This window comes from Sturnira hondurensis, unplaced genomic scaffold, assembly GCF_014824575.4.
Source record: "Sturnira hondurensis isolate 20B ecotype Veracruz unplaced genomic scaffold, ASM1482457v3 Scaffold0020184, whole genome shotgun sequence".
Taxonomy (NCBI): Eukaryota; Metazoa; Chordata; class Mammalia; order Chiroptera; family Phyllostomidae; genus Sturnira; species Sturnira hondurensis.
The window spans coordinates 871,343-895,407 of NW_028092815.1; the positions used below are offsets into that span (position 1 = coordinate 871,343).

At 46.6% G+C, this 24,065-nt stretch overlaps 1 protein-coding gene across 2 annotated transcripts in view; it reads right to left on the reverse strand.

Moving 5' to 3' along the window:
* The window catches only part of GLB1L2 (galactosidase beta 1 like 2), a 47,751-nt gene that overhangs the window by 18,074 nt on the left and 5,612 nt on the right, over nucleotides 1-24,065 (reverse strand). The window contains exons 2-7 of one of the 2 annotated variants that reach the window (XM_037029055.1): nucleotides 17,375-17,422; nucleotides 16,716-16,913; nucleotides 15,063-15,131; nucleotides 14,279-14,374; nucleotides 12,482-12,590; nucleotides 1,776-1,868 (exon numbers count right to left, since the gene is read on the reverse strand). In XM_037029055.1, coding sequence (XP_036884950.1) covers nucleotides 1,776-1,868; nucleotides 12,482-12,590; nucleotides 14,279-14,374; nucleotides 15,063-15,131; nucleotides 16,716-16,913; nucleotides 17,375-17,422 — 613 coding nt within the window. The remainder of the gene's footprint in view (nucleotides 1-1,775; nucleotides 1,869-12,481; nucleotides 12,591-14,278; nucleotides 14,375-15,062; nucleotides 15,132-16,715; nucleotides 16,914-17,374; nucleotides 17,423-24,065) is intronic. The other variant, XM_037029056.1, reaches the window with a different exon arrangement.

Consider the following 24,065-nt stretch of genomic DNA (forward strand, 5'->3'; position numbering starts at 1 on the left):
TTCCACTGGGCGAGGCGAGATTTTTGTCAAACCCTGAAAAGCCCCCACCTTGCAACTCTCCTGCCAGCCAGTTACTCACTGACATTTCACAAACTTTGCTTAGGTAGGTTCCCGCCACATGCATGCAGCATCGTGGGGGTTGGAAGGCTAAAAACATGGATGGCGACTGTCTTTTATGGCTGCGCCAGTCCCCCACGACCATCCACAGGCACTGACTGACCACTCCCAGGGCACCAGCCATCTGCCAAGCACAGGTCAGGGTCTCGTGCTGGTCATCCCACTGCTCCCTGGCAGCCTCAGAGAAAGGCATTCTTGTCCCCGCTGTGCACATGACTCGATAAAGCTCAGAAAGGGAAGGTCATTTGTCTAAGGTCCTCTATGCTAATGGGGTCCCCATGCCCGCGATGCCCCAGGAAAACCTGAGTGGCAGCTCAGGTGAGCACCCTCCCAAGACCTCCAGATAATAGGCTTGGCTGCTGCTTCTCTCTGCCCCCTTGTCTCACACGGGGGTGCCTCTCCCAGGTACCAGGAAGACAGGAATGAGCAGGAGAGGCCCCCAAGCCAGTGCCCTCTCCTCTCCTGCCCTCACTGCAGCTCAGTAATTCAGTAACCACTGGCCAGAGACACCCCCATACCTGGAAACAGGCAGAGGGAAGAGATGGAGCAGGAGGTGCCCCCTGTCCTGCACCCCAGCTGGGACCTTGCCAGCTGATTCACACACAGGGAGGAAGCTGGAGGCACAGTCTAACCCAGCAGGGGCCAGCCTGACCACCAGGACTGAGCACTTCCCTTTCCGGCCTCAGGACTCTCGCTCTTCCTCGGGTCAGCCTTGCTCCCCATGCTGAAAGCGTTCTGCATGTGAAGAAGGGTGGGGATGAGCGACCGAGAACCTACACGCCGATGCACTCAAGTCTCGCTCTACCTGTCTGCAAGGACTGAAGTACTTTCCACATGGAAATGGATCCGCCTGTGATGGCAAAAGAGATGCTGTCCAGGATGCAAACAGCCAAGGCCAAGGCAGTCTTAATCCGACTGATTCAGAGGCCACTTAACGTGGCCTCAGCTCCCACCATGGCCACGCCTTCCAAGGACTTTGAAACCGATGCTGAGGACTCTACCAAAGCCTTGCCTACCAGCCACGGTCTGCCTGGACCAGTGCTGAGCCCTGTGACCCCCACACAGCACCATCCGGCTAGGCCAGTCACTTCACTAGTTCTGCTCCGCAGAAGAAGAAAAGGAGGGCTAGAAACACTAAGGCAGTTTTCAAGGTCTCAGCTATGAAGGGACAAAAGAGCTGAATATTCACCTGCTCCTCTAGCCCCGCCCCACCCTGCCCTGAGCAGCCACCTATGAAATCATGGGTTCGCCACCCCACCCACGCACTGAAATCAGATGTGGGAGCACCAGACTGGCCCCGGGGATTTTCTACAATTCTCAGACGTAGCCAATGTGCAGGCGATGCTTCAGATGCTGGAACGGGAGCCGCCCCTCCAGGAGGACATGTCTAACCATCACCACTCAGGTGAGCCGAGTCCTTTGTGCATAGGCCCTGCGATGCCTCGGAGGCACTGCCAGCCCCCATCAGTCTCAGTCAGTACGGGGACCAAGTGGCGGCCCCACGGAAATGCTCGTGTGGACCAATGACTTGCTCTCCGATAAAGGCACCAAGAGATGTGGCGTCAGCATGAGGGCAGTGGCGGCCCTGCTGCGATGCTGCAGCCCACACTGCATTCTGGGGTCAGGACCGTGAGGAAAGGTGTGAAGCTGGCACTTACTTTCTTGACGTAAGGCATGTAGGCGGGGTCCTTGTTGTAGGAGCCATATTCGTTCTCCACCTGCACGGCGATGATGGGTCCTCCGTGCTTGTACTGGGGAAAGGTGAGACACAATCAGACGCTGAGTCCACACTGGGGACAGTGTGGCCCATTTTCACCACACTTCTCACCAGTTAGTAGCAAAACATCCCATTTGCAAGCAAACGTCTCAAAAGGTTTGGTGTGTAACTGAGAGTGAGGTCAGTAAGAGAGTGGGAAGCTCCAGGTCCGTGTTCCTCTGTGGAAGCATGATAAAAACAACAGCACACTGACCAAATGCCTCTGTAGGAGCTCTGGAAGGCAGCCACACGTTTAAACAAAAAAATGCCCAATCCAGAAAAAGACATTCAAAACGATATGAAATTGTGTGGTGTTTTGCTTGTACTTGCCCTCCTCTCCCTGGTGTAGTCAAAAAAACAAATCCCAATCCCCGGTTCCCTCCTTCAAGATCAAAGAAACAAAATGGAATTTGTTTGCAATGTTCTGGGCCGTCTGTGGGCTGGGAGGGTTCTCAGCAGACTGGAAGGGGTCTCAGCAGACTCAGCAAACCGTTTCTAGAGATTCACAGTGGTACCTTGGTACTCATTCTTAACTTGTCCCCACGAGTGGCGAGTGGTGAGCAAGGGTCAACTAAGGAAACGTTTTCTCTTGTGGGGCAGCATCCAACTCACACAAGTTCTAGCACGTGCGTCGGGTAGTGAGTGGGTAGTGAGTAAGCGCTGAGTCCGGAAACACATTTTTCAGGTCAGAGTGTGACAAGTACAGGGTTTACGAGTTCTGAAGCTGATGAGTACTGAGGCATGACTGTATTCTGTTCCTTTGAATGGGCCATGTTTCCACTTCTTGTACATCTTATGGGGGTTTTTGTTGTTGCTGTTGTTGGAAATTAGGCATTTGAATAACAGTCACTGCTCCCAGTCTTTGCAAATTTGAGGGGAACGCCTTCACTATTTAACAGGCTCCCAAGCCTTGAAATCAGCCTAGATGAGGGTTTGACGTTTTCTCAGAAAGTTTCTGGGCACCTGTCCCGTCTGGACTGTGTAGGGCGTGTGTGTGTGTTTACTACACCAGCTGCTTTTACGAGTCTTAATTTCCTAGGGTCTCACCCCAGCTTCTTATGGCCTTAAATGTCCCATCGTATTCCTCTGCCCTCACACCCCTGCCCCCAGGCATCCCTAAGTCTGCAGTCCCCCAGCAGTCTTCACATGCCTCGACCTGCCACTGTCCTTATAGAAACACACGCTGGGCTTACCAGACAAAAGCCTTTAAACAACTGTTATAAATATGCTCCAGGAGCTAGAGAACATCATGGACAAAGAAATCAGAGAAAAATATATGAACAAATGAGAGTATTCATAATGAGACAGAAGCAATAAAAAATAGACAAATTCTGAAGCTAAAAATACAGTATCGAAATTAAAAAATTCACCATAGGAGTTCAACATCAGATTCAAACCAGCAGCACCAAGAGTGGGCCAACTTGGAGATGAGTCATTTAAATGACTGAGTATGAGAAGACAAAAAAAAGAATGAAGGAAAGTGAACAGAGCCTCAGGGACTGATGCAACATCAGCAAGCAGAATGCCATGCTCACTGCCTTCTCCCCAGAAGGGGGAGAAATAAAGGGGATAGAGATTTGAAGTAACAATAGCTGAAAATCTCCCAAACCTAAGGATGCATAGATACACAAATTCAAGAACCTGCGATAACTGTTAAGTAGCGCTAACCCAGACACACACACACACACACACACACACACACACCACGACACACACAATCAAAGCACCAAAGGAAAAGACGGAAAGAGATTCTTGAAAGAAATGAGAGAAAAGCAACCTGATGTGCACAAAGGATCCCCAGTGAAACCATCAGTGGCTGTCTCATCAGACACCTTGCAGGACAAAGGCAGTGGAAGGATGTATTCAAAGTTCAAGGGGAAAAAAACCTGAGAGTTCTGTAGGCAACAAAACTGTGTTTCCAAAATGAGGGAGAAATGAAGACATTCTCAGATGAATAGAAGCAGAAGTATGTTATTACCTCTAGACTTGCCTTATAAGCAACACTACATGACGTCTCTCAAATTGAAAAAAAGGATGCTAGACAGTAACGTACAGCCACATGAAAATATAAAGTTCTATGGTAGAAGTAAATACATGAAAGATGTAAAAGCCAATATTATTATAATTTTAGTTTATAACTGCAATTCATGTTTACTTACATGATTTTTAAAGACAAATGCACAAGAATAATGACAAATCTGTTATAGTGGGCACACTATGGAAAGATGTAATCCGTGACACCAGTAACATAAAGGAGCAGAGCTGTGAAGAAGCAGAGTTTTTGTTTGTGGTTGAGTTAAACTGGCATAAACATGAGACAGAATGTCGTAATTTCTAGACAGTACATGTATACCAATGGGAACCACAAGGAAAATATCTATAGAACATACACAAAAGGAAATAAAAGGGAAATTAAAACTTGTCATTACAAAAAATTAATTAATACAAAAAAGGTCAGGAACAGAGACAATAAGAGAGAAAAAGCTATAAGACACACAGAAAACAAATAACAAAATGGTGAAAGGAAGTGCTCACCTGTCAGAAATTACTCTAAATGTAAATGGATTAGGCTCCCAACCAAAAGGCATAGGTTTGCAGAATGAATAAGCAACTGCACTCAACTATATGCTGTCTACAGGACACGCATTTTAGACCTAAAGACACATGTAAGTTGAAAGTGAAAGGATGGAAAAAGTTGTTCTGTGCAAGTAGTAACCAAAAGAGAGCAGGAAGACTTTAGGTCGAAAACTGCTAAAGAGACAATACAAGGTATTATACATACATACATACATACATATACAGTTATATAATTTAAAAAATAATAAAAGGGTCAATTTAGAAGATACAATGATTCTAAAACTATATGCACTGAACACCAGAGCTCCAAAGTATATGAAGCAAATTTTAACAATTGAAGGGGACAGAAGACAGCTACCAAATAATAGAAGACTCCAACACCCATTGTTGATAACAGGCCACTGACAGAAGGTTCATGAAGAAAGACAGGACAGGAACAACATACAGATCAACTGGACCTAAAACAAACATATAAACACTCCACCCAACAACAGCACAACACACATTTTTTTCAACTGACATGGTGTGTTCTCCAAGATAGGCCATATGTTAGGCCACAAACCAAATTTTAATATTTTAAAAGACTGAAATCAGAAAAAGTGTATTTTCTAATTACTATATAATGAAACTAGATCCCAAAAGGAGAAAGAAAACTAAGAGTCACAAATGTGTGGAAACTAAACAACACACTTCTAAACACCAGTGGCTCAATGAAGAAACCGTAAAAATATTTAAAAATATCTTGACACAAATGAAAATGAAAACACAACAAAACACACACGGGGTGCAGAGAAAGCAGCGCTGAGAGGGAAGGCTGTAACTGTAAACACATAGAAAAATAATGGTCTCGACTCAACAACCTAACCTTTCACCTTAAGGAAGTTGGAAAAGAGAAACAAACTAAACTCAAAAGTACCAAAGGAATAAGATAATACAGATTAGACTAGAGATTAAAATAGAGAATTAAAAAAAAGAAAATCAACAAAACCAAGAGCTGGTTCTTTGAAAAGATGAACAAAACTGACAACTCTTTAGTTAGATTAACTAAGATTCAAATAACTAAAAATCAGGAAAAAAATACATGTTACTGCCCATTTTTTAAGGATAAGTAGAATTATACAAGAAGAATATGAATAATAGTACACCAACATATTGGATAACCTAGATGAAATAGACAAATTCTAGAAACATAAAACATGCCCAAACCGAATCATGAAGAATAAAAAACCTTAACAAATTTATAATGATTAAAGAGATTTACACCAATCCTTCTCAAACTCTTCCAAAAAAAAAATCTGAAAAACAGGAATACTTCCAATTTACTCTGTGAGGGCAGTATTAACTAAAACCAGAATAGACCCTTCAAGAAAAGAAGAAAACTGCAGACTAACATCCCTGGTGAATACATATGCAAAAGTCTTCAACAAAATACTAGCAAACCAAACCCAACCGCATGTTAAAAAGATTATACACCATGAACCAGCAAGGCTGATTCAACAAAAATCAATGAAGTACATCATATTCACAAAGGGGAAGGAAAAAAACCACACAATCATCTCGACTGATACAAATAAAGCATTTGTATTCAACATACTTTCATAATAAAAAACATACAACAAATTAGAAATATATAAAACTATCTCAATATAATAAAGGCTATATACGGAAATCCTGAGGCTGGAAGATGGCAGCGAGGTAGGTGGGAGTGGAGCCCGCTTCCCCCTGTGCACAGGTAGAACACCTAGCTGATCTTCTGAGGAACACAGTGAACAGCCAACAGAATCCTAGCACATACGAGGTCTGGAGGTCAAAACTGTAGAGGACATTGAAAAACAGATGGTAAGGAGATTGTGTATTTTCTTATTTCTCTTCTTTCTGTTTAGTTTTCTTCATTTTATTTTGTTGTGTAATTGCATTGTTTGACTGATTTTCCTTGTTCTCTCTTACATAGTATACTGTAATTCTCCTTCTTTCACTTTGCCTATGTTGCAATAGCACACGACTCTAGGTCATGTACTTCCTGTTCTTGTTATTCATATGGCATAGATTCTGTCATATGATTGTTGTTCCAGTATTACTTTAAATAATTGTTGTTCCATACAATTGTAAATACTACACAGCACCCCTCCCTGATCTTAGCCCATCTCACCATCTTCCGGAACTTCATTCCTGTTGTAGTTAATTCTATTCTCTCACACACTGTGCCTGCTTTCTAACCTTTACTCTCACTATATCTCATCTCACCTCCTACAAGCTGTTTTCTGCATCCAACTCACAAGCCTTCCCCCTTCTAACAAGAGTCTTATTTCTTTTCCATCCTTACTAAAAAATGGCTAGTTGGGTGAAGTATCATGGTTAACACTATACTTATCCGAAGGATCTCCTATCTCTTCTCAATGTGTTGGTACTTTAAATACCATAGAATACACTCCTGCTATCTTAATCCATTTTCCCTTCCCCCTCCAACAGATCACATAAAAGAGTAGGTGGGAGCTGTGAACACCAATATACCTGCTGGAAGAGAAAAACCACCAACAAAGGAGGCTCCAACAGATAATAAAGGAAGATGGTGGAGGCATTGAGTGAAACCCACACTAACCACCAACCAGGACCAATCTGGAATTACAACTAAATGGTACAGAAATTATTCAGAACAAACAACTGACTAAGAACAACAGAGAAGCCTTATAACCTCAGATAGACAGAAGAACCAGCTTCAACACAACCTGTCCACACCTGTACAACAGAATACAAAATGTGGTGGGTGGAGTACCCTCAATCAGCCAGCTGGAGGGAAGGATTCACCAAAGAAATACCCAACAATGATCAAAACTCAATATGTCCTGAGTGTCAACATAAATGACATCCCAAGAGCAGCAAGTTCAGGAGATCAAGGAGACTGTACCACTGAATCTCACAGGTTTCCTACCATAGAAGATCACACCACAAACTCAGAGAGTCAGAACAGATTAATTTAAGAAGCAGAGGCTAACAAAAAGAGTCTCACAAACAATGGGAAGATAAAGAAACAAACCCAAAATGAAAGGAAAGGAGGAAGCCTCAGAAAGAATGTGAAATGAAATAGAGGCAAGTTAATCGTCAGATACTAAGTTCAAAACAATGGTTATAGGAAGCTCAATGAGCTCACTGAGAAATACCAGAAACTACAGGGAAACTACAATGAACTCACTGCAAACTACATCAACATGAAAAAAGGAAATACAAACTATCAGCAAGGGCCAAGAGGAAATGAAGAATACAATTTCTGAGCTGAAGAACAAAGTAGAAGGAATCAAAACCAGGATAGATGAATCAAAGGATCGAATCAGTGAGCTGAAGGACAAGGAAGAAAAACACTCCCAGAAAGACCAAGTAAAGGGAAAAAGACTCAGAAACACCAAAGAGGTGTTAAGGGAACTTCAGGACAACATGAAATATAATAATATCCATATAATAGGGATACAAGAAGGAGAAGAAGAGCAACAGATAGAAAACCTGTTTGAAAAAGTAATGATGGAAAACTTCCCTACTTTGATGAGAGAAAAAAGTCACACAAATCCAGGAAACACAGAGAATACCAATCAAGAGGAACCCAAAGAGACCAACTTCAAGAGACATCATAATTAAGATGGCAAAATTCCAAAACAAAGAGAGAATCTTAAAGGCAGCAAGGGAGAAACAGGAAGTAACATACAAGGGAGCCCTGAAAGGACTAGCAGCTGACTTCTTAATGAAAACACTACAAGCCAGAAGGGAATGGCAAGAAATATTCCAAATAATGAAAAGCAGAGGCCTGCAACCAAGACCACTCTATCCAGCAAGGCTCTCAATTAAAATGGAAGGCAAAATAAGGAATTTCCCAGACAAAGAAAAAGCTCAAAGAATACACCTCCACCAAACCAGCACTGCAAGAGATGCTAAAGGGACTGCTTTAAGAAAAGGAAGAAAAAGAATGAGAGACAGAGGAGCACAGGTATGAAGGAAGTCAAATGGCAATGAATAGTACCTATCAATAATAACCTTAAACATAAATGGACTAAATGCTCCAGTCATAAGACATAGAATAGGTGAATGGATAAGAAATCATGAACCACACATATGCTGCCTACAAGATACCCAACTCAGAACAAAAGACCTACACAGACTGAAAGTGAAAGGTGGGAAAAAATATTCTAAGCAAATGGACTGGAAAAAAAGGTGGGGTAGCAATACTCATATTAGACAAAATAGACTTCAAAACAAGGTCCATAAAAAGAGACTCAGAAGGTCACTACATAATACTCAAGGGAAGAATCCACCAAGAAGACATAAACATTGTAAATATATATGCACCCAACATATGAGCACCCAAATATATAAGGAAAATCTTGGAGGACTTCAAGAAAGATATTGACAGCAACACAATTCTGGTAGGGGATTTTAACACCCCACTGTCAAAAATGGAAAGATCTTACAAACAAAATATCAAAAAAGGTATTGTGACATTGAACAATGCACTAGATCAAATAGACTTAACTGATAAATATGGAACCTTTCATCCCAAAGAAGCAAAATACACATTCTTTTCAAATGCACATGGAACATTTTCAAAGATAGACCATATGGTAGCACACAAAACAAGCCTTGACAAATTCAAGAAAACTGAAGTCATATCAAGCATTTTCTCTGACTACAAGGGACTGGAACTAGAAACCAACCCCAAGGAAAAAACTCAAAAACACTCGAACTCATGGAGATTGAATAGCATGTTGAACAATGAATGGGTTAGGAGTCAGATCAAGGAAGAAACCAAAAAATTTCTGGAAACAAATGAAAATTAACTCACAACAATCTAAAACTTATGAGACACAGTGAAGGCAATCCTGAGAGGGAAGTTCATAGAGATACAGGCCTACCTAAAAAAGATACAAACATTTCAAATAAACAACCTAACCCTATTAGGGTGGCTTTTAATCAAATAAACAGACAACAAGTATGGGCCAGGATGCCAAGCAATCAGATTGCCCATGAGAATATAAAATGGCGCAGCTGTGAAAAACACAGCAGTTCCTTAAAAACTTTAACATAGGCCAACTATATAGTCCAGAAATGTCACTTCTGGGTATGTACCTCACTTCTGAGGGCTGGGACAGCTATCTGCACAACAACATTCACGGCAGCATTACTGAGGCACTGCTAAAGAACCTAAATGCTCATTCGAGCATGGCTGGGTAAGCAAAATGTGGCATGACATTTATGTACAATCAAATATTAGTCAGCCTTTCTTTTTTTTAAAAAAATAAGATTTTATTTATTTATTTATCTTTAGAGGGGAAGGAGAGAGGGAGAGAAACATCAATGTATGGTTGCCTTTCGTGTGTCCCCTGCTGGGAATTGGCCTGCAGGGAACCTGCCTGCAACCCAGGCATGTGCCCTGACTGGGAATCAAACTGCGATCCTCTGGTTCGCAGGCCCGCACTCAATCCACTGAGCTACACCAGCCAGGGCTAGTCAGCCTTTCTTAAAAAGGGAAATTCTGACACATGCTGTAACACAGATAAATCTTGAAGACATTATACTAACTAAAAGCAAGTAACAAAAAGACAAATGCTATATAATCCTATTTATCTGAGGTCCCGAAAGTAGTCAAATCCATAGAGACACAAAGTAAAATGGAGGTTGCCAGAGTCTACGGAGAGGGAGTACAGGGCGCTGGCGGTTAACTGGGACAGGGTTTCAGCTTGACAAGACGGAAAGGTTCTGGAAATAAGAGGCTGGTGATGACCACACAACAATGAGAAGGCACTTAATGCCAAAGCTGTACCCTTAACAGTGATTAAAATGGTTAATCTTGTATCTTGCCATTTCACAAATGAAATAATTATGTAATACTCAGGGAAAAATTCCATATTTAAGCACACTTCGGAGTCATATTCTGGGCATTGGCCTTCCTACTGGCCCTCCTCTACCTCCATCCCAAAGTGCCGACTCATCTGAATAATCCCATCTTCCTGCAAAAATCGTGGATAATAATTTCCTAGCTTGTTTTGTGACTAGGACTACCAGATTTAGTAAATAAAAATACAAGGCACTCCGTTATACAAGGAGGAGCCAAACAAATCCAGTGTTTATTTATAAAAAATGGTGTATTTATTCTTACATGTTTAAACTTCAGTCACCTTCAAAATGCTCTCCATTTGATACACCTATCAAGATGTTTTTTCTACTGCTTAAAAGTTTTTAACTCTTTTTGATGCATTTTAATGCTTCTGCCACTTTACTGTTTCACCTCTTCCAGATCAGTAAAATGTTTCCCACTGAAGACATTAAAAAAAAAAAGATAATTCCGATTTTCTTGGGGTTCCCTCTCGTACTTGAATTTACAATTAGTAATTTTTATGTAGACAATGAATATTTTTAATGTAAGTATTTCCCATGCAATATTTTGGATATATATATATATATATATATATATATATATATATATATAATACTAAAAAAAAAACTATAGCCCTGGCTGGTGTGGCTCAGCGGATTGAGCACTGGCCTGTGAACCAAACAACTGCGGTTCGATTCCCAGTCAGGGCACATGCCTGGGTTGCAGGCCAGGTCCCAGCAGGGGATGCATGAGAGGCAACCACACATTGCTATTTCTCTCCCTCTCTCTCCTTCTCTTCCCCTCTCTTGAAAAATGAATAAATAAGATCTTAAAAAAAACTATTACTTGTTTATCTAAAATCCAAATTTAACTGGGTGCCTGTGTTTTATTTGTCTATCCTACAAATGATCCAACAGTTCCTGAGGTCTGTGTGTGCTGCTTATTCAACACCATTAAGATCTATCTACTTTTATTGATGTACTAATTTCTCATTGATGTTTAATTTGTTGATCTATTAGTCAGTCTCATTCTTCTCATTATTATGTAAGGAATCAGGTTCATTATTCCCATTCCTGCTTTTTTATCACTTCCAATTTTTTCAAGTAATGTTATTTTCTCTCTCCAAATCATTTTAACACGTTTTGAATACTGAATGTGTGTACCATACAGCATCTTTTGGTAGTAGAAGGATGTACCTTGAAAAGTCATCAATTTTAATTTTATAATTACAAAAATCCTTCTGTCTTACAGACATGGGCCTATCCACATACAAGAAGGGACCTCAAAAACCGGAATTATCTTCTGGAGGTTGGGCCCCTTGTTGTACAGGCTTCCCCCGCTAGGTGAGTGTTCCAGGAACCCATCTGTATCAGCGTACCAGCTGGCGCTGTTGTGAGAGGCTGCATTTGGCTTTACTAAATTTTCTTTGAAGACTCTTTCAACCAGTTTGCCCATTTCATGATGGGTGATATACGAATGCACCTGCCCACACCACACCGTGTTCAGCAGTTTTTGACCAAAAACAGCACAAACCCCATGCCCCACCCTCCCTATTCACCCAATCAAACCCTGAGCAACTTTTTTTGTCTTCCCAGATGAAAAACTTCCTCAAAGGGAAATGGTTTGTGAATATGGATGAGGTGAAACAAAAAATGGCAGAGCCACTAAAAGGCAGCAAAATCAAAGTTCAAAACTATCTTGAGCAGTGTAACAATGTCTAGACAAGTGTATTGCATACAATGGAGAGTACTTTGAAGGTGACCGAAGTTTAAACATGTAAGGATAAATACACAATTTTTTATAAGTTCATTCTGGGATTTTGGGGGGGTCCCCCCTCGTATGCTCTTTTCGGTGTAGAACTGAGCCACTGGGCTACGGGACCTAGACTGGTATTTCCAGTCAGACCAAGTGCTGCTGTCTGGCCCTGGATGGAACCATGGAGCCCTCACACCTGCCTGCCTGCCAGTGCTCACCGCCTCAGCCAATGCTGAGACAGACAAACCTTCCGAGGGACCGCTGCAGGCCCCTCCAATTCCAGGTCACAGGCAGCAGGAAAGAACGTGTTCTTGTGTTGAAAGGGCCTGTGAGCCCCTTGGGTTGAGAGCTAATCATGACTAGTGACTACCTGTAGGAAGACAGATGAAGATCAAAGCAGGGGTCTGGCTTGCTTTTACCTGGAGGGGCACCACCCTGGACATCAGGTGGTCAAAATAAAGGTCCACTGCTTCAGTGAAGCCCTTGTAAGTTGTCCTCAGTCTCATGCCAGAATCTTGCAGTAACCAGCTTGAATACAAAAGGGGGGTTGGTGGTGATTAGTCCCACAGTTGGTGGGTTTGCTCTTGGCAGAGTGAAGGTGCAGTGAAAAGGGAGCAGCCTCAGGCCCTCCACTCAGCCAGAAGAGCAGGTCATGCTGGGGACCACAACACAGAGGCATGCGGCCCAGCCCCAGCCCGGGATCCACGCAGCTCAGCTTCCTGACTGCAGATACCAGTCCTGCGGGCGACTTGGGTTCTGCTTCATGGCGACAGGTCTGGCAGCTGAGCAGAGTGAGAAGAGCTTCCCACTGGACACCAGGCCCCGTTTTCGAGCTTCCCCTCCAGTCTCACAACGAAGGCATTAGGCCAGGACAGGAGGACACAGAGGCAGCCTCATGCACCGCCCAGAAACACCACCGTTAACAGAGCCTGCTTCTCCTACTCAGCCCCAGCCCCTGTTCCCACTGGCCTGGTTCATCTGCACCATTTGCATCAACTGTTCAGAGCTCAGCTTGGAAACAGGGGCCAGGTGAGCTGAGCGAGGTTAATTCTTCCCACAGCCCACCTGCAGTGACCCTACACACCAGATGAACACAGGGCATTCATTCCAGAGCAGGACTCAAGGACTTCGATCTCATTTGAAATTCTGTGAAAAGACTTAATATTTTCTTAGAAAAGGTCCTGATTTGGAAGTTCTGCACAGGGTCAGAACAGTATCCATTTGTGTTAGGTCAGAACAGATGAGGAGAGGGGAGTCTCCCCTCGGGGGACACCCCCACTTTCTACCTCGCCTGGAACAGGTCCAGCGAGGTCTCCTCCCCACTGGTAGTCTGCCTGCTGGCAGGCACACCCCTCAGCCCGTCAGGGTCTGACCACTGGCCCATCCCCCATGCAGCCAGGGCCTGAATGGACAGGGCTGCACAAGAAAGTCTGAGTGCGGGCGCCTCACTGCTTCTGAGCAAAGTAAGACTTAAATCCTGTCCACCTGCCCCACTTTGGCTGAGCCGGAGATTTCTCGCTGACACGTGGTTTTCTAATCCCAAGGTGTGGGGGAGGCCGCTCCGGCTATGCTCACAGCCTTGCTGAGGGCACCTTGCCAAGCTGAATGGCACAGCAATAGAGAAGTGATCCCAGGTGGTGAGGAGACAGAGATGAAGGGCCCCTTGGGGCAGGGCTGGTGGTGCTGGAGACAGAGATTAAAACAAGGCGGAGGTGGGGGCTGCACCAGGGGAGCAGGGGAGCATCCTGCAGGAGACAGGGTGGTCGACAGGTTCAGCTGTCCCCCTTGGGGCGCACGGGGTGAAGGAAGAGCAGATCTAACCGCCCGGAACGTGGTGAGGATGGGAAAGACCACCCCTACCAACAAGAGCATCTTTTATGAAAACAAAGGCGACACTGACGAGGAAGAGGGGTGAATGTGGGCGGTACCAGTGCCCTGACTGAGAGCCAGACTCATGGCAGAACCCTGCACCTGGAGAGGCACAGAGCCTGGGGATGGCCAGCCTTCTGCTGCTGCCTCCGAGTGAACAACAGAGGGAAGTGCACACGGACAGTGGCAGTAATGTCATTTCAGATGGCCTCCTTTGGGCACTACTTATTCTGAAAAGGAACTTCAGTACAAATAGAAAAATATACTTTAAAGGCAGAATTAAACCTTTGTGTGTGATTCACTTTTTACATGAGCCATGGCCCAGAGGTGCTCACAGTCCCACTCACCTGGGCAAGCCACCGAGGTCAATCTCGCTGCAGATGTAGGGGCCTGGACGCAGAATCACCCACAACCCAATCTCAGCAGCCATCAGGACAAAGGCCCTGGGAAGGTCAAGGTCAGCCACTCTCAGGACACCCCTGTGGAGGGTGGGGACCAGCCCAGCACACAGTCCTGCCTTCCCCTCCAAACCACAGACAGAGTGAGAGAAGGGAAGGCCAAGCCCCTGCCCCCAGCAGAGCAGGGAACCCCACACTGGTGGTCATGGCCACAGGCCCTGGTAGCTGGGTGCTCACTGGCTCCCAGCCTAGGAGTGTCTGCACAGCCCACCGGGTCATGAGGAGGAAGGTGTCACACAGGGGACAAGGGTCCTAACAATGAACTGACCCCAGTGGCCTTGCTGCCCTCCATGGGCAATCCCTGTCCCAGCACAGGGGGCTGGACCCCATGGCACAGCAGGGCTGACTCGGGACCAGGCACCTCTAGGCTGCAGTGAGCAGCAGGGGCTCAGAGGAGGCGGGCCCGGACACCTAGGGAAACGGGTGCAGCTGGGGAGCATTGGGTCCTGGGTGCAGAGCCCATCAGTGTCCAGAGCACAAGGCTCTGACCCCAGTCTCCATCTGGTGGTCTGAGCAGATCTGAGAGGCCATCAGGGTCCCTAACGAACCCCAGCCAGCCCCGTCCTGCCTCCCAGGCCCCGGGCCCCGGGCAGGTCACAGCAGCAGCAGCAGCAGCAACAGCAGCAGCAGTAGCAGCAGCAGCAGCAGCAGCAGCAGCAGCAGCAGCACATACTCCAGGTCCAGGTTCCCGGAGAAGTCAAATGTGCCCCGTTGTGGCTCGTGGAGGTTCCATGGGACGTAGCTGGAACAGGAGAGACCATTTCAGGCATGACCTTTTTGTTGATTCCACTTCATCTCCCAGTTGACCTTCTTTGTCCCTAAAAGCCTCTGTGACGATTGCAGATGTATTTCTAGGCACACTCTCGGTGATATCAGGACTGGGACTGAGAACTAAGTGCAGAGAAGAGGGGCCTTGGAGCACCCAGGGCCAGCCCCTGGGGGACTAGGAGCTCCCTGCTGGGGGGTGGAGGGAGGGGTGGGCGATGGCCAACAAGATGTGAAGACGGGGCTAAAGCACAGGGTGCGACCACAGGGCCGCTGGGGCTGTGCTGCCCTCCTCCTACCCTCCTGCCCTCTCTCTCTCCACTGGAGAAAAAGAAGTAACTTCACAGGAAAAAACAGTTGAAAGTAGAGAAGAGGACACAATTATCAGTCCTATTTTCCACGAAAGCATCAAACTCCAAACCCTGTAACAGAATGGAGCTTCTAACTCTAAAGAGATGAGGAAATAAAGCAAGGGCTCTAAGGGGCAGACTCAGGAGACAGAGATATGGAGTGACCGGTGATGGTGGTGATGACAGCTGCTCCTCTCCTGGACTCCCAGCCCCCGTGGCTGGTGGGGGAGGGGGGCACCCCAAGTACAAAGACTGCAGGTAAAGCAGAAGGGGGCTCGCCTGCTTTGGGCTCAGACCCAACAGCTTAGGCAAACACAAACCATCCTGCTTTCCCAGGGCAAAATGGCTTCCCTGCACATTCCCACCAGTCCTAGGAGTCCTGTGAGGTGTGAATGTAGCCCCAGGATCAGAATGCACATATGCAAATAAAGACCCTGGTAAGAGTTCTAGAAAATCACACACATTTGTTTCAACTACGTTGTCACAGCTCAGAATACTCCTGTAGCTCTTTTCAGAAACTGTCCTCAAAGCCAGTCCACAAACCACCCAAAAAATCCATGTCCTTGATTTGTCATTACATTGGCGCCTGCAGACAGAACATAGCCTGATAACCCACTTTATTTCCTAGACTTGGATCCCAAACCTGCTGGCAATGTTGAAAAACAAATCCACAGGAAGATCCAAGTGTGCTCACCTGAGCCCGTTTTAAGCTAACTCCCTGTGTGGGGTGCTGAACGGGCACTTGGGCACCTGGAGACAGTTCTGAAAGGAACGCGGCAAACCGCCCACAGCAGCTTCCCCAGGCAGCTGTTTTGAAGACGACTGCACTCATTTCTGTATACCTGTGTGTGTGCGTGTGTGTGTGTGTGGGGGGGGGCCTGTTTACAGAAACGACTTACTAACTCAGTCACGTCCTACATCTATACCACCCTCTCTGTTCACCCTGTGCACACCGGTGCTCTTGTTGGTCCCAGACTTCTTTCCAGTGCCTGTCTCTCATGGTCACCAGTGGGGACTAGTGGGGAGTGCTGCAGGGATCAGGAAGGGCAACTGTCTTCCTTTCGGAGGCTGTGGGGGTCTAGGCTCTGCCAGGGCTCGCCCACCCGGCCTGGCAGGCTGGAAGCCCCTGGGCTAGGCTCCCACAAAGAAGCCCAGACCCAGGCTGGAGCCCCATGGGGAACAGGCTTGGGGGCGGGGTGGGCAGCACTCACGTGGTGAGGGTGTTCAAGCCACAGGCTTTCATCTTCAGCAGGCGGTCCCTCCAGTAAGCCTTGGGCACACGAAAATAGTGCACAGAGCCCCCGAAGATCCAGAAGGTGGAGTCCTCCAGCATGAGGTTCTGGCCCTGGGTGTGCAGCCCGGATTGCCGGCGTCTCCGCCAGGGAGAGAGCAGATGGTGCCAGTCCAGCCTGCAAAAAGGAAAGGCATCCAGGAGGCCCATAGGCTCACCTGCAGCAGCAGCAGGGGCACCACAGAGGCAGGCTTCCTCTGCTCCTCCGAGGGCCCTCAGCCTCTCTTTCTCAGGAGGGCCTGTTTCCAGGGCCTTCAGAAAACGCTCCTGTCCTCCGCCTTATCCCAGCCTTGCAAGGAGACTTGCTTCAGCGCCACTGACTCATCCAGTGGGCGCAAGCTGAGGCCAAGCTCAGGAACCAGACAAACAGGACAGGACACTGGACACGGAGACTGTGCTAACAGGAGGGGGACAAGGTGGGCGCACAGTGCAGGGGAAGGAAGTGCTCGTGGGCTGAGAAGCTGCCTTCGGGAGCGGGGGATTTGGGGATACTCAGGAGGACCCAGGGGCAGGTCTGCAGGTCTCCCAGGCTTTGATGTTTTGACTAAACATCAAAGCAGCAACTATTTCAAATAGTACCTCTGAGCCACCTCATGGTCACAGCTTCTCGGCTTGAGGTGCAAATACCTGTAAGGAGGTACTCAGGTTAGAAACAGCATCTGTTCGTTGACCAAGTTTCCAGGTCTTACTTATGATCTAAAGAGCAAGTGTCTTTTTGGCTAAGAGATGATCCCGCACGACAGGAACCCCCACCTGGGGAGGCTGTGGAAAAGTTTTAGTCCCTGAAAAAGCACCTTTTGACATCTCTCAGGTTGGCCAAGAGGAGCCTGGGACCCAGTGCTCAGTCTCCTGGAGGCCGTGAGAGAAAGCCAGTAAGAGAAGCTTGGGGAGCCAGAGGTACCAGCCCCGGAGTCTGGGAAACTCTGAGGCAGAAAACAACAGCGGGGTTGAATCTGGTACAAAAGCAAGTTTTTGTTGATGCCTTTTCTATACCCACTTCTCTCTTTTTATTTATTCATTTTTACTTTTTAATATATTTTATTGCTTATGGTATTACAGTTGTCCCATTTTCCCCCTTTAGTCCCTTCTGTCCTGAACCCCCCTCCCCAAGCATCCCCCCACCTTAGTTCATGTCCATGGTGGTACATATAAGTTCTTTAGCTTCTCCATTTCCTATACTATTCTTAACCTCCCCCAGTCTATTTTGTACCTACCATCTATGCCTTTTATTCCCTGTACCTTTTCCCTCATTCTCCCCTCTTCCCCTCCCCACTGATTACCCTCCATGTGATCATTTCTGTGATTCTGTCATTCCTGTTCTAGTTGTTCACTTAGTTTGTTTTTGTTTTTAGGTTCAGTTGTTGATAGTTGTGAGTTTGTTGTCATTTTACTGTTCATAATTTTGACCTTCTATTTCTTAGATAAGTCCCTTTCACATTTCATATAATATGGGTTTTGTGATAATGAACTCCTGTAACTTATCTGGGAGCACTTTGTCTGTCCTTCCATTCTAAATGATAGCTTTGCTGGATAGAGTTATCTTGGATATAGGTCCTCGCCTTTCATGACTTTGAATACTTCTTTCCAGCCCCGTCTTGCCTGCAAGGTTTCTTTGGAGAAATCAGCTGGTAGTCTAATGGGAACTCCTTTGTAGGTAATTGTCTCCTTTTCTCTTGATGCTTTTAAGATTCTCTCCTTATCTTTCATCTTGGGTGACGTAATTATGATGTGCCTTGGTATGTGCTTCCTTGAGTCCAACTTTTTGGGGACTCTCTGAGCTTCTTGAACTTCCTGGAAGTGTAGTTCCTTTGCCAGATTGGGAAAGTTTTCCTTCATTATTTTTTCAAATAAGTTTTCAATTTCTTGTTCTTCCTCATCTCCTTCTGCAACCCCTATGATTTGGATCTTGGAACATTTGAAGTTTCCCCAGACGATCCTAAGCCTCTCCTCATGTATCTGAATCCTTGTTTCTTCATTCTGTTCTAGTTAAACGTTCATTTCTTCCTTCTGGTCCTATTTGTTGATCTGAGTCCTGGTTTCCTTCTTGCCACTGTTGGTTCCCTGTATATTTTGTTTTATTTCACTTTGCATAGCCCTCACTTCTTCCTCTATTTTGCGACAATACTCAACCAATTCGGTGAGCATCCTGATTACCAGTGTTTTGAACTCTGCATCTGATAGGTTGGCTATTCATTGCTTAGTTCTGTTTTTGGAGTTTGATCTGTTCCTTCATTTGGACCATATTTTTGGGGGTCTTGGAAAGATGGAGGCATGGGCAGATACACTTTGCCTCCTCACACAACCAAAAAAAAGGACAACAACCAATTTAAAAATAAAAAACAAACAGAACTGCCAGAATATCAAACTATATGGAAGTCTGAAGACCAAGGAGTTAAAGAAGTAACACACATCCAAACTGGTAGCAAGGGTGAAGACAGGCAGCTGGGGTGGAGAGGACTTGTGACAGCTAAGTCCTCTTGACACCACCAAGGTGGTGGTTGGCCAATCGGTCAGTCCCACATTTTCAAGTAAATAAACTGGGAGGAACAACTGGGGAGAGAGACAGACTGTGCAACTCAGGGTTCCAGCGCAGGGAAATAAAGCCTCAAAACCCCTGACTAAAAAAACCTATGGGGGTTGAGGCAGCAGGACAAAATCCCAGCCTCACTGGAGGGTTCATTGGAGAGACCCACAGGGTTCCAGAACATATATAAATCCATCCACCTGGGAATCAGTGCCAGAAGGGCCCAGTGTGTTTGTGGGTAGCAGGGGAAGTGACTGAAAGCTGGCACAGGGCTGCGTAAGCAGCACTGTTCCCTCTCTGACCCCTCGCCCCCACACGCAAAGCCACAGTGTAGTGACTAGTTGCCCCGCCCTGGTGAACACCTAAGGCTCTGCCCTTTACTATGTAACCAGTACACGTAGACCAAAAAAAAAAAACAAACAAACCACTTCTCATTACAGTTCCTGACATTAGAGGGCATCTGTCAGCAAGGCCCTTCTGCTGGGGAAAAAAATAAAACAAAAACACCTCCCTCATTTGGTAACACTGGCTAAAACAGTACCACTGGGGCATGTGTCTGGCTTAAGGCCCAGCTTAACCCATTCAATCAGTATTGATACACACTGATTGGTGACAGTCACCTCTTAGAAGCAACATGTGTAAACCAAGAGTGGGCTGAGAGCAGCAATCTTTATTCTGGATTCAGCAACTTTCTGTGCCTTTTAGAAGGGTGGCTCCTTCCCAAAGCTTCCATGTGGACTTACAGCAGGTATCCCGGGGAAAGAGGGCACATGCGAGTCCCATCCCTGTTGCTGACTCTCCCAGTGTGCACGTGGGGTGTCCCATCGTACCTGCTCTCTCTCCATCTCGGCCACCAGCACTGACGCCCTGCTGGGTCCTTTCCCTATAGAGCAGCCGGCTTCTCCTCTACCTACAATGCCAAGTGCTTCAGTGTGAATGTGAGCTTGCATACCCTGCCCTGCAAAGCAGCGAGAGCCCTGCTACTAAGGGCACCACCACTGCTTCCAGCCGGTAGTGAAAACCCAGGCAACACGCTCCTGCTCCTCAGGAAGCTCACTCCCTTCCTTCCCGCATTCCTCCAAACCACACGTTAAGGTCCTTACAAGGAGTTCCGATGCCAGAATCCTCCCCCCACTCTGCACACTCAGGTCATTACACTTCAGTGCCGTGAGTACTGCTGCAAAGCAAGCACAGAGCTGTGACCATGGCCAGGAAGGGAGGTGGCCAGGAGAGCAGCATGGGCCACAGCCACTGCTGACCATGCGTCCACTCTTGGGCAGAGAGAACGTATGGGCTGCAAAGCCGCGAACACTTTCTATTGGGCCCAGTACCAGAAATCTTGCCACAGAGGATGAGGCCCTGGATACTGAAAGGAGGCATCAGACCCCTGTAGCCACTGTCTGGGCCTCCTTCCAGCCACGACTTCATTCTGGTTCTTCCCACCTGGCTCCTTCCTTTGGCTACAAGCTCCTGACTAGTCTGGCTCTCCCACGCCTCATGCAAGGGAGAGTTCAACTCCCTTAGTTTTGACCACAACTGCCAGGACACACTCTGCCTTCCTGCTTCCTGGACCCGCGAGCCCCACATGCTGTCCAGGCTTGCCTGCCCACCGGCCCCTGGCTCTCCCAGGTGAGAAAGACCAGGACGGGCAGATTCTTTTCTTAAAAATAGGGACACATTGACATCTGCTGGTGAGAATATTCATTCTTCCTCTCTCTCTCTCTCTCTCTCTCTCTCTCTCTCTCTCATTGTTTTCAGACAGTTGTTTTTAAACTGTATTTTTTTTCAAATACAGTTTAGCAATCATTCCACAAGGTAGCAATTCTTATTCACAGGCCAGAACTTCAAATCTCCAATTCTTCACCAAGCACAAGTGGCTGACTGTGCTGTGGGAACCGTGACTCTCTGCCACTCCCTCATCCCCACACAGTCCCTACTAGTGACACACACTCCTAAATGTGCACCCTAGTGGGTAACTAATCATCAGGACACTTCTGTACAGGTTTACATCTCCAGGCCACTGGGAGCTTGTTACAAATGCAGACATGCAGGTCTCACCTGAGGCTGACTGAATGAGAATCTGCACTTTAACCCCAATCTCCACCTTCTCTTTTGATACATGGGAAGTATGTTTCCTGGTTAGAGCCTCTCTTTGCTTGTGTCTTTATATGCTATCATTTTCTAGGTTTTTTAAAAAATTTTCCCTCAGCACTTATTAAGCAGCATAAAATTAACACTGCAAACAACAAAATGCCAAATTCTGGAGGTTCCGACTGTTTCCTCTCTGAAAATTATCTGGTGGGTTACTTGATGACTCTTTAGCACATTAATAAAAGGGATGAACTCACTGAGAAAATGAGGTTGACCAGCATGCGCTCTGCAGGGAGCTCACTGGGGGACTGAGACGACACAGCACCATCCGTGCAAACAGTGCTGACCAAGAGCAGCCACCAATGCTAGGAATGACCTCCATCGCTGCCCCACTGGTTAACTCCACACTCACAAAATAAACATGAACTGTGTGGTTAAATCAGGTCAGGGAGATGCTCCTTGCCAATTAGGCTCATAACCGAGGAGCTTAACCAAATCTGAGGAAGAGGTTTGTTTTCTGTCTCTCTAAAAAAAATTTTATTTATTTTTAGAAAGAGGGAAAGGGAGGGAGAAAGAAGAGGAGAGAACATAAGTTTCTCACGTCCCACATGCCCCCAACTGCTGACCTAGCCCGCAACCCAAGCATGTGCCCTGACAGGGAATCAAATGGATGACCTTTCAGTTTGCTGGCCAGCGCTCAGTCCACTGAGCTACACTGGCCAAGGTGGAAGAAGAGATTGTTTTACTGCTGCTCTTCTAGTGGGCAGTCCATTCATGATTAAACTCTTCTTGATGAGACCAGCAATATCAAGCATCCTGCTACTTGGAGCTTATTTATGGAATCTCTGTTGCCCTTTTCTCCTTGCCTCCCTGCAGGATAACTTTTCAGTCTGACAATAAACAAGAGCAGGCCCCAATCACTGCAGGGCCGGGCCTCCAAGTTGCTCTGCTCAGAGCCGTACACCATTTGCAACCCACAGTGAGGACCCTGGCTGAAAGCACACACGTCAGGACTTCCGGTGGGGCCTCCACACCCCTGTGCTACCATCCCATTTGGCAAGTACAAGCTGGAGACACCAGAGGTTAGAAAGGAGACATTAAGCAGAGGACTTGCATGCTGAGACACCCACAGTGAGGGACTGTCACCAGGTGGTGCCCAGTGAAGGAGGAGGGACAAAGGGATGAAGCTTTCTTACACTTCACTGATCCTAGTAGTGGGTCCCAAGGATGAAGGGCACAGGGCAAGCTCCACGTGGGTTCAATATCGCTGGACACAGTCAAAAGTGCTGGGTGGATGTGTTTGCGTGGGAAGGGGCTGATGAGCAGGGGGCAGGCTCACAACCTCTCCCATGTGGAGTGGACCCATGAGCGGACTCCCAGCTTTCAGAGAGGGTCTTCCAGGGTGGCTTGGGCTGGAGAAGAGCTGGATCTAGTCGCCCACTTGAATGATCTCCTTGAATGAGGTGTGCTAATCCTCACAGGTCTGAAATTTCTCTTGCCATGCCAGAGGGCATTCCCATGTCACCCTGCAAATATTGATTAGTAACTGAGGTCATGGTGGGCCTGGAAAGCCACAGCTGAAGTCACAGCCCTCTCCTTCAGTCTTCTGTCATCCCAGGCACGGTCTGCCCAGATTCAGACAGGCCAGCATCCACGTAACCTGACATGGCAGAGACGGTGTCATCTGTTTCTGGTGTATCACACAATTTGAAGCTGGCCAAGAGTGTGGACCAGCTGGACAGAGGAGGTGGGAATATACACAAACAGTCCTTCAGTTCCTAGAACATAAGTCCCTGCAGGTCTCAAAGGTCAGTTATTTCAGCACTAAACACAATGTGTACATTCTTACCGATCTGAGATGATGAGCTACAAATCCACCGTTCAGGTGCACTACCACCCTGCTATGGCAATCCTAAGCAAAGATTCAATTCCATCTGTGACCTGAGCATCACATTAAAGATGCTGACCAAGAAAACACCCACTCACCATTTCGTTCATTTGAATGGTCACACCAGAGACCAGGAGAGGGCAGATTTGCTAAACTGCCCAAAACAAGTCACACACAGACATTTCCCCACTTGGGTCTGCAATACAAATTCCTACCCATCATTCTCTTGAGGTCTGGATATGGTTATAGGGTTCCAGGAGGCCCAGCATCCTTGGACATCCCTCACTGTCCACTCAGCGGTACTTCAGTCTCACCAGTCTACAGCCCTGCACACTCACTCTTTCCCAGCAAGGAAGTCTGAGAGTCTAAGGAAGGAATTTTCCATCTTTGGCGCAGGCCAGTGCCCTCTGAGCCTCAACTGTAGAACAGGCCTCTTGGATCAATCCTTGGGCCACAAGAATGCCAGCCCTGGGTAAATGGCACTCTGTCCCCAGGTCTGGCCCAGCCTCCTGGATGTGTTCCTTAGCTGAGGCCCAATGCTCTGGGCTTCTGCTTTGCTGGGAGAGGCTTCAAATATCTCCAAAGGGCTTGGGCTTTCCACTCCAAAACGAAGTACATGCATTTTGCAGAGATGATCTTGTAGGTCCCTAGCACTACTACAATCCTAGCACCTCTGTCCCTCCCTCTGAAAAGACCTGCTGGCCCAGCCCTCAGGCTCTAGCAAGTAAGGCCAGTGGCTGCCGACACGAACCAGGGATGTGCTGGTA